The sequence below is a fragment of the Ixodes scapularis genome, unplaced genomic scaffold (genome assembly GCF_016920785.2).
Source record: "Ixodes scapularis isolate PalLabHiFi unplaced genomic scaffold, ASM1692078v2 PGA_scaffold8__174_contigs__length_109621045, whole genome shotgun sequence".
Taxonomy (NCBI): domain Eukaryota; kingdom Metazoa; phylum Arthropoda; class Arachnida; order Ixodida; family Ixodidae; genus Ixodes; species Ixodes scapularis.
Window position 1 is genome coordinate 98,161,169 of NW_024609883.1, and position 9,471 is coordinate 98,170,639.

Genomic DNA, 9,471 nt, shown 5'->3' on the forward strand with positions numbered 1-9,471 from the left:
AAAAACAAACGTCTTTGTCGAACATCATTGTAGGCATAAATGCAAATTAAACGCCAGGAGATACCATTTAAGAAAAAATCACAGCATATGAACCTGCCCTTATCATCCACAGCATGTGAAAATGACGAGTATTCTAGTCTCTTCTTTAAGAATAAAAGGCACCCTCCCGACAAGCCATCCGCATGGCTCACACATACCTCATAACTCGAGAGGAAAGGGTCCAATGCACGAGCTGTGTCCTCGTCGGACGATATCTTTGTCTCCTGGACGGCAACAAAGTCAATCTGTTCCTTTGAGAGGACCCTATACAGTTGGGACTGACGTGCACGCGAACACAGTCCTCTGACGTTGATAGTAGCGAAGCTCAGGGGAGGAAATGCCAGGGAGGTGTTAGCTAAGGGGGTAGTTCATCACCGTCCTCAGCAGGTCGTGTGGCCTTATTGTAATGGTGCTCACACACCTCAGCTGGCCTGCGTTTTGCGTCGCCTCTCTCGTCGCTGTTGTGGCCGATCGCGGCATCCGTGGTAGACGACTGAGACGATTTTTCCGATGTTGGGGCGGGTCGTTTGACAGATGTTCCACTGGACGCGGTCGAGCGCTCTCGTCGATGTAATGAATCCTGTGAAGCAACCGTTGACGTCGTACTTAAAGGAGGGAATTCGCTGTCTTGCAAAAGCGATTCAGGCTTTTCAGATTCAGTGGTGATCGTCGCCGACTCAGGGTTGACGTCAGGTGGTGGGTGCAGTGGGGCCGTCAGCTGTACCCCTGAAGTGGTGCTGGAAGGGATGACTTCTCCTGTTGCATCGACCACTTCGCTTATGTCCATTAGGTGTTCTAAAACGACATCTTCAGCTGGGCTTCTTGCTTGTCGGAGCTTGTCCGCATAGGTGGTGACGCACTCACTTGTTGCATGACCATAACGTCGGCATTCACCGCATCTTTGGGTCCTACACTCGCGACGAATGTGACCGATTCGGTAGCATCGTAGACACAGTGGAGGGCGGCCAGGCACGAGCACCAAGCTTCGACAGCCGAACACTGTGAGCTGGTGCGGTATCTGGCTCGCGTTCATTCCCTCGTGAAGGGTCAACGTAACTTCTTTGTTTAGCGTCTCCATCTGCTCCATTCCGGCGCAGCGCCATTTTTCTCTAACAATCGAACGGACCGTGCCAAAAGGCGCCAGTGCTTCTTCGATACGCTGGTTGTCCATGTGAACTGGTAGCCAAAGAAGTTTCAGTTTGACGTCTCTGGTGTCCGGGTCGATGATTAGGCATCGGCGCCCCTTTACGCGGAGCTCTGCTTTGGTCACAAGTTTGGCCTTGGCCAAAGCGCTTGCACAGGTCACCATCCAGACGTGACTCATCTGGAATTGGCCGATTCCGATGATATCCTGGATGTCAACCACGTCCCGCAAAGCGTCTCGGAAGTCTGTTGCTCGGTATGGCCGCGCGGCGAGATCTCCGTGTAGAAAGACAGAATTAAGACTCAAATTACCTGTCGGTAGACGGGGAAGTACGGTCCGGTACTCTTCAGTCGTCATTTCGGTGGTACTGGCCGAAGCCTCAGCAGTTCCCCGGCCAGTGGCCGGTGCGTTTTCACTGGAGAGCATTGAAAACACGACCGTTTCGAACGGCGTCTTCTTCTTTCTCCCGGCCACCGATCCCCCTGTATTCAGAGTTATTTTTGCAATTCATAGTGAAGTTCCCGAAACAGCGGAAGTGCAGACGGTAGGGAACAAATTATCTTTGTGTGTTGGGACGTTGAGTATACCAGGTTCGAAATATAACCTATGGGGTGGCCGAAAACAACAATAGCTTGTTTCGCAAAGGGCACTACGTGATGAACCCTGTTGCAAAAAGCTGACCTACACTATCATTTTATGTAAGTTCAAGTTGTTTAGATCTGAGTTTGTATTGCTGCCCCTATTAAGAGCACGTTTTAGGGGCGAAGCTCCTTAGGGTCTAGCCTTGTCCGGCGTCCGTGCTCACATCGATTGCCATCCCATCTGTCTTCTTAAAAAAAAGAAAAAATGTTTACGCAGTCGACAGGATTCGAACCTGTGCGGGGAGACCCCAATAGATTAGTCCATCGCCCTAACCACTCGGCCACGACTGCGAGACGAGTAGGAGGCTCTGAGATGTGGTAGTAACTCAAGAGCTGGGGATGTCATGGACGAAACGTTGCATGTAGCCGCTCAACGTTTATACAGGAGAGGGCGCTGCGGTCAAATGCGTATATAATCGCGTTAAACTTTACATGCATTGGCTCAACGTTTATAGACGAGAGGGCGCTGCGGTCAAATGCTCAAATGCGTATATAACCATATGTTCCATACCAACGCAACCCGGAACTCAGAACTACCTATGAGCAATAAAAAGAAATCAGCGCCATCGGCACTACCTATGAACAAAATCATTATCATCAGCGCCACCAGACCTTCGCCCCAATCAACATCATTCACCACGTGGAGATGCGGTCATTTTTGTTTTGGGGCTTGTCCTCGAGCCATGCATGTTAAGAACAACATCGACAACTCAAAATGCCACTCCTGGATCCTTTTGCTCTACAAACAAGTGCTCATTATCTTTCGTTCTTGGTGTGTAATGCTAAGATGAACCTAGTGCCACTAAATAAGCTACGCTTCAGAGTAACGACACTTGGCCATATTGTGGCTTAAAATCATGGTTGCCAGTTATCTGAAGCTTTATCTGAAATCACAGTAAATGCTTTTCCGCCCTCCACAAATGTTTAAACCGTTCGCGACAGAGCAAAGCAGTATTACATGACCTTCTTAACACCGAATCTAATGCTGCGGAAGTCGCACTTTTGAATCATGACGATCGGCCGTTGCGTCTGTTCTGCATACGAGCCAAAATGGCGGCGCCCACAACAATGTCGGGGAACGGAGTGCCGATACTCTAAGCGCAGCTTATTTAGTGGCTCTAGATGAACCTAGTTGGTTGAACTTAGCATCAGGTGTGTAGTTTCAGCCTGCCTGGTTGAACCTGCCAAGGCTCAAGCTTCAACCTACGTGGTTGAGCTTATGGATGAACCTCAAGGCAGCTTGCTTTGGGGTGTACCCCCTATCCTTCAATCGGAGCAAATCAGGTCGGCGTTCTGACGTCACCACAACCCCTGCCTGCAAAAGAAGCAGACGAACTTGCGGTCCGCAAAGGCCATGAAGGATAGAGTGGCATAGGCTCTGCTTGCAGAGCTGCAGCCAGGGCGTGTTCCAAAATTTACTCGATCCTACTCCAGGGTAAGGCCTTTTAACCTTGGAAAACCTACCCGTGTCCAGCGTTTTTCAATCTGTGATGTCACGTGACACGATCCGCCGGAGTAATTCGGATTCATTTGGGTAAAATTTGGAACACAGCTCAGGAGTATCGCATTCCTTTTCTTTGCGCCGCCAACTCCGTTTTGGCGGAGAAGCGGTATGTGCACCCAGCTATATCCAACCTTCTTGAGGGAAAGCGACCTTGCAAGGGCCGAGTTTCGGGCGGAGCAAGTTTCTCGTTTTGCTTTTGCGAAATATACATCCACTAAAATCGAACGAACTTTAAAGGTCCTTCGTCATTGAACATTATGTGTAGCCACTGGGTGCAGTATAATCGCGTTGTTTTATAACGCGAGCGATGTTCTAAAACATGTTTCCTAAGTCTGGAATGCAGACGACACGGAGGACGACCGCGTTGCTCGAGGCTGCGACGCTCGCGGAGTGATACGCGATCGCCAGATACGGGCACCTCGAACCAGACAACGACGCGCAGCTGCGGCTTGCGAAGGGACTTTTTTTGTTGATTGTTTCTTTCGGCTCTTACGTTGTACCGAGGACATAGAGATTGTCAGGAGACGACGTAAAGACGGCACACGCACGGCGCAAGGCACGGCGTGTCGAAGCACTATATCTTCTATGCTCCGCACGCCGCATTACGCCACTTCACAGCCACGCCATCTGCGGTGCTGGGTCTCCTGCAGAAGCGACGGTCGGTTCCCGTACTGCGGCCTTGGATCCAACATGGCCGCCCTATGAACACCAATGAGATACTCTGTTCCGCAAGCGGAACATATGCTGTTACTCGACTTCTGTCGTAAGCGGTTACGGTGGAACACAACACGCTCGACTGCACTCAAACGCAAATCTGTGTTCCATTAATCCATCCAACCAGGATGGTTGGATGGATGAATAGATAATAAATGCCCGTTCACACTCTTGCAACCGAGTACGACCGAGAGAGACGAGATCTGTTAAAACTTCTTAAAATTTCTGAGGACGAGAGAGAACACGCTGGTGCCATCTATGCGGTGACCATGGAACTGCATTTCATAAGAGCGAAGGTTATGCGGGATTTCCGAGGTCAAATGTGCGTAATACCTATAAGGAAGGCTCGTTTATAGCGTTGACAAAGGTTTTTCGAGCCAAGAAAGAAAGGATAATGCGCGAGAGAGTTGGAAAATGTACCGGACCGCCAAGTTTACACTGCTACCCAATACATGGTGCCAGTGTGCCCTCTCGTTGCTCTCGTTAAATGGTTTATAGGAACCCGGTTTTAAGAGATCGCAAGGGTGTGAAGGGGCTTTAAGGGCTGTATCCTTTATAACTAGGGTTCTGTGTTTTCGGTAAATACCAATAAACCCCGATGAATAACCCCCAATAGGTTGCTCGGAATCGGGGAAAACCGAAAAACTCCGAATTGGAGCTGCTCTTGAATAGGGAAATCTCCGGTTATGGGGAAAGAAATCTGCAGCGTTTATTGTCGGTACCGGGATGACGTTTTTCCGAGTATTTGGGTTACAGGCGTGAGTTCCATGGACCCTGGAAGAGGCCACAAATTTATAGATATGCAATCGTTTTACAACATTAGACCTGATAAGCCCTGATTGATTTCTCGACGCTAAATATAAACACCGAGAAACACCGATTTTGGGGGGAAATTAATTTCGAAAAAAAACACCCCCAAATTTGAAGAAACATCAACACCGAAAACACAGAACCCCATGTGAAACAGGCAGTAACTTGCGCCACCTAACGAAAAAAAAAAAAAAAAGACAGAAAGTTGTGGTGGCTGGTTCGCTCGCTAGTCTTCGCGAGTAGACATTCAAAGCGCCTGGCGGTCTAAAGACGAGGCCGTGAAAGTATGGGTTGAAAATCATTGTCGAAAACACGTGATGAAAATCACCAATAGGTGATGTTGGTTTGACTCGCAGCGTTTGGTTTAATCTACGCCGCGCTCAAGGTGTGACGGTAACACCAAGCGCTGCCCTTGGAAGGGTTTCAATCAACATTCTCGAACGCCACGTCATCTCCTCGGTGCAGAACCGAAGAACTCCACCCCGCACGGTCTCGGGGAGTGCGCAGAGTCTCGTGTAGTCACGCGTGAGTGGGAGATCGGCATTTCCTCTCCACCGCGCGTAGCAAGCGCGTGATTGTTGCGGAATGCTGCGCCCGGCCTTGCAAGGGCGGCCCCTGCCAGCACCGCGCGTGATTCATCGCTCAGCCGTCTGCTGGTGAAGCAACTCCACTGCCGCGAAGTTCCCAGATAAGGGCTGCACTTAGCGACAACTTCTTTTGTCTCTGTGTGTGTGTATTCGTTCGTATGTGGCGCCGACTGTCGTCGCGGTATACCTGAAATGAGGGGGGAGTGCCCATGTGAGGTGGTACATTACGCATAATTAAAATCTTATGCTGGGGGAGCGAAAGAAGAGGCATAAAAAGAGGGACGCACATTCACTGTCTCTCCTATCTGTCGTTACTTCTGCTTCCTGAGGTTGTGTTTGTCTGTGACTCTGTGTGCTTTCTTCTTTTTTTCTTATATATCTTGACCCTTGCGTTTCTTGTCTCATGATGTGATGGGCGGATGTATACCCCACATCACATGTATCCGCTTATTGACTTGTCTCCGGTTGTGTCAGGACTTAGACATGCGTGCGTGTTCGTCTATGCGTTTTGACTTTACTTATACCCCTCTTGTCTCAGCTATAGGTGTGTGTCCTTCGTGTCTGTCTTTTTCGTTCTACCGTCCCAAGTCCTGTGAGTCTGAGATATGGTGTGCACATGTGTCTCTCCTGGACCAGGACCCCTTTTGCCTCTCTCAGGTTGTGTTTAGATGCTGTGTGTGTCTGTGACCGTCTTCCTTTGCTTCGCTTCTCCCAGGTTGTGTGGAGCCGATCTGTGTTTCTGTGTGTTTAGCGTGTCATGAGTCGTCGCTCTATCGCTTCTCCAGTCTTGGCTTCAGTTGGAGTCAGTGTTTCCCATCTACCTCTTCTTTTAGTTGCGCGTGTTTGGTGACTAGGAAACGAAACCGAAACAAGGACGTGAAGGACAATGCAGACGACACCACATGAGCCCGTGTTGTCTGCATTGCCATATATGTCCCTCTTTCGGTTTCGTGTTCTCCACCCTTGCTTCGCTCGTCTCGGGTTTTAGGAAGGACGCAAGAGCACAGAGCAGCTGAAGGAACTGAGAAGACGCCATGTCCAGTTCGAACATGCTTGAGGAATATGTCTGCAAGTAACTATGTCGTGTCTTCAGCAAACGCCGCGTCTTTTGTGTGGCGTACGAGCGGTGGAACTGTGGCTTAAACACACCCTTAGGTTCAGTCCAACATTTAGGATTTCCTACACCCAAAGTTCACAAACGCTATAATATACACCCCCCGCCCTTTCCCTTAGAGCCCCTCCCAACAATTTGCTATTCCCTCCGCCCCAAAAGTGACAATCCTGGATAAATCCCTGGCCTTGCCCTTTCCACACACACACGCACAAAAAAAAAAAAAAAAAAAGTGCCTCGTAAAGTGCATTAGTTGTCGCTACTTTTATTTATGCTGCGCACGGTACATCAGCTGGGGAGGAGTCTGGGAGCTGCGCAACTTCGAAAATGACGAAACCGCTCTCTCCCCCCGAGCTGCCTCCCTGACCCACTGGCGGCGTTTGAGGTCATGGGCGATTGCGGAAGGGCTGGCCAGAGGCACGCTAAACGCTTTGTTGCCTTCGCTGAAAGTAGCTCGTTGCCTTGGGCAGGAATTCGCCGCAACAGCTAGGGCACGCACTCAGCTGTCCCGCATTTCCAAACTGAATTGTGGTGTACGGAAGCGGAATCGTATAGATGTTTCCTCATACCACTTGTCTTTAGGTTTGACTGTACTTACTAGATGAAAAGCGCAATGTCCTTGCGATGTACCAACATGCCTGGCGGCGCAGGGTACAGGCGAGTTTCGGATAGAACACTGTGGCGTCGCAGCGAAATATCCTGTAAATCTAGATGCTTTTGTTTTATATATATGATAGATTACGAGCCTTGGTTTTTGGTCTTCCCACTTGTAGAATGCGGTGCGCAACACTATGGCGCGAAGCTAACGGGTAAGGGAATTTAGGATGCATAGACCAAGTTACACCCTGTATGAGACTGTCTTTCCTCGTCAATAACATTAAGCTGGGGGGGGGTCATCATTATGATTGAAAAAAAATATATATATATGTTGGCTATGGGGTGGGGGGGGGGGGGGGGGGGGATGCAGCTCTGCGCCCATGAGACCGTCTGACTGCGCCGTTGGCCGCGCAATGACAGGGAGCACCAACCTCGAGTGGTGTATCATATTTAGGTAGGTGGACCTGTCTTTCCCATTGGATAGTAAGAAGACGTGATAATATTTCTATTCCTGTGCCCCCCCCCCCCCCCCCCCCCCCCCCTCCGCTCGCTCATGAGTCAGTCAAGTTCGAACGTACGTGCACATTCGCCTTTTTTACACCTTCAACGACCAACACTTCGAGTGGTGCCGCTGCCGCGGTACACAGCTTTTTCGAAGCTCTCATACGACACCCTTGGGAAGGTGTAATATTGAACACACTTTGGGAAAGGTGTCATTTAACCGTCATCTTGTAAACCCTGAGATGGGGAACGATAAAAAAACGGACGAACACAACATTTAACACTTTTTCGGGGGATATGCTACATGTTGCGACTCACACACCTCTTAATCGTCGTTCTTCGCGTCGACTTAACTTGCATTGCAGAAAGCCCAGGCTCCGCCAGAACGTTGCGCTGTTGAGAGAAGACACCGAAATCTCATAACTTAATTGTTATTTCATTCAAAAGTTATGAGCAGTTTTCAAATTTTCAGGGGGAGGTAATAGGTCCGTTCACGGCAGCAGTTCTGTATTTCACGGGCCGTTTTATGTGCCATTTGGTCACTAAACAATCCCGAAAATAGCTTATAACTTTTGAATAACGTAACGTACGGGACTAAGAGCTTTGCCGTGATATGCCAACCGCTAGCACTACACCCGGGCGTAGACAGGAGCGTTCTGCGTTGCGCAATTTATTTTTGCGGTGCAAAAAGAAAAAAAAAAAAAAAAGTTCTTTTTTCTCCCAAACACCCGGTATATAATATAATAGGGCGCCGCCGCCGGCCCAAAGATGGCGGCTGGAAAACCCAAGCTGTTTCTTCTTGGCTTTCGGAATTTCCTGTTGGCGCGACGCGAAAAAGCGCGCAGAAACGTCCGCGCTGGAATGTATAAATAAAACGATATCGTGTCTTACAGCGACGCTTTCTCGAAGCGGAAGCCGCGCCACTTGCTGTTTACATTCCAGAGCCGCCGCCGTCGGTGGAGAAGTGTGAGAAAGGCAACTATGGCCGCCCCCTTTCCCCGAAGCTGTGTTTTGTTTGCAAACTGAGAGGGGGAAAGGGGGGGTGTTCCAAAAGGCACGCGAGGAATGTGCCGTTCTTTTCAGAAGGGAGCAAGTTGGTCGGCCGCGGCCGGCGTTCCAGTTGGCATCCGACGGCCACGACATAGGGGGAGGTCGCCGCATTCCGCTGGGCTTCCGTCGTTGCTGCGTCATCGCCGTTCGGCTCCTTGCCGCGTTACGAGGCTCGAGGACTTCTTTTGACGAAGATGGCGAAATAAAATTCCTACGTAATCCTGCCTGGCGGCGACGATCTTTTGGGGGGGAAGCAGACGACATCTCGTCGTTTGCTTCCGCGCGTAGCAGACGAGCGAGCGTTGATGGGCTCGTCTGCTTTTGGGTTATTCGAGTCGTCGTTTGATTGATCAACTAGTCGCCGAAATGAAGCTGTGGGCGATTATACAGGGTGTTACGAGCCCTATTCTGATGTAAAAGGAAATTGTGTTGGCGGACGCTTTGTAGCAGCTGTGAATGAGCCCCGCCATAGCCGACCTTCAGTTTTTTGTTTCCTCTTATCTCGTATACTTCACTTCATTACCATAGCAGGTCAGGTTATTGCCATTTTAGATTCTACTGTGTCCTCTCCAGCATTGGCCTTTGTGGAGGCTCGTCAATGACCGCTTTAGTGACTCGGTAAGACAGGAGAAGGTCAGGTCAGCAATGGCGGCTGTAACCTGGCACGAGCAGGTGAACTGAAGCGAGGAGGAAAGAAGCGAGGCCGCTTCCCTTCATTCTCAACTGTTCGAAGAGAATCCTGACGTCGTATTCCTCGTTTGATCGCGCCCTTC

General features: G+C 49.9%; 1 protein-coding gene across 1 annotated transcript; it reads right to left on the bottom strand.

The window, feature by feature from the left end:
* Positions 1-394: 394 nt before the first annotated feature.
* LOC121833638 lies at positions 395-1,549 on the bottom strand. Its single transcript, XM_042287073.1, has 2 exons — positions 1,495-1,549; positions 395-1,363 (listed from the first exon to the last, which is right to left on the bottom strand). Exon 2 carries the CDS (start codon positions 1,361-1,363, stop codon positions 395-397), a length of 969 nt encoding a protein of 322 aa, XP_042143007.1. The 5' UTR covers positions 1,495-1,549.
* Positions 1,550-9,471: the final 7,922 nt, after the last annotated feature.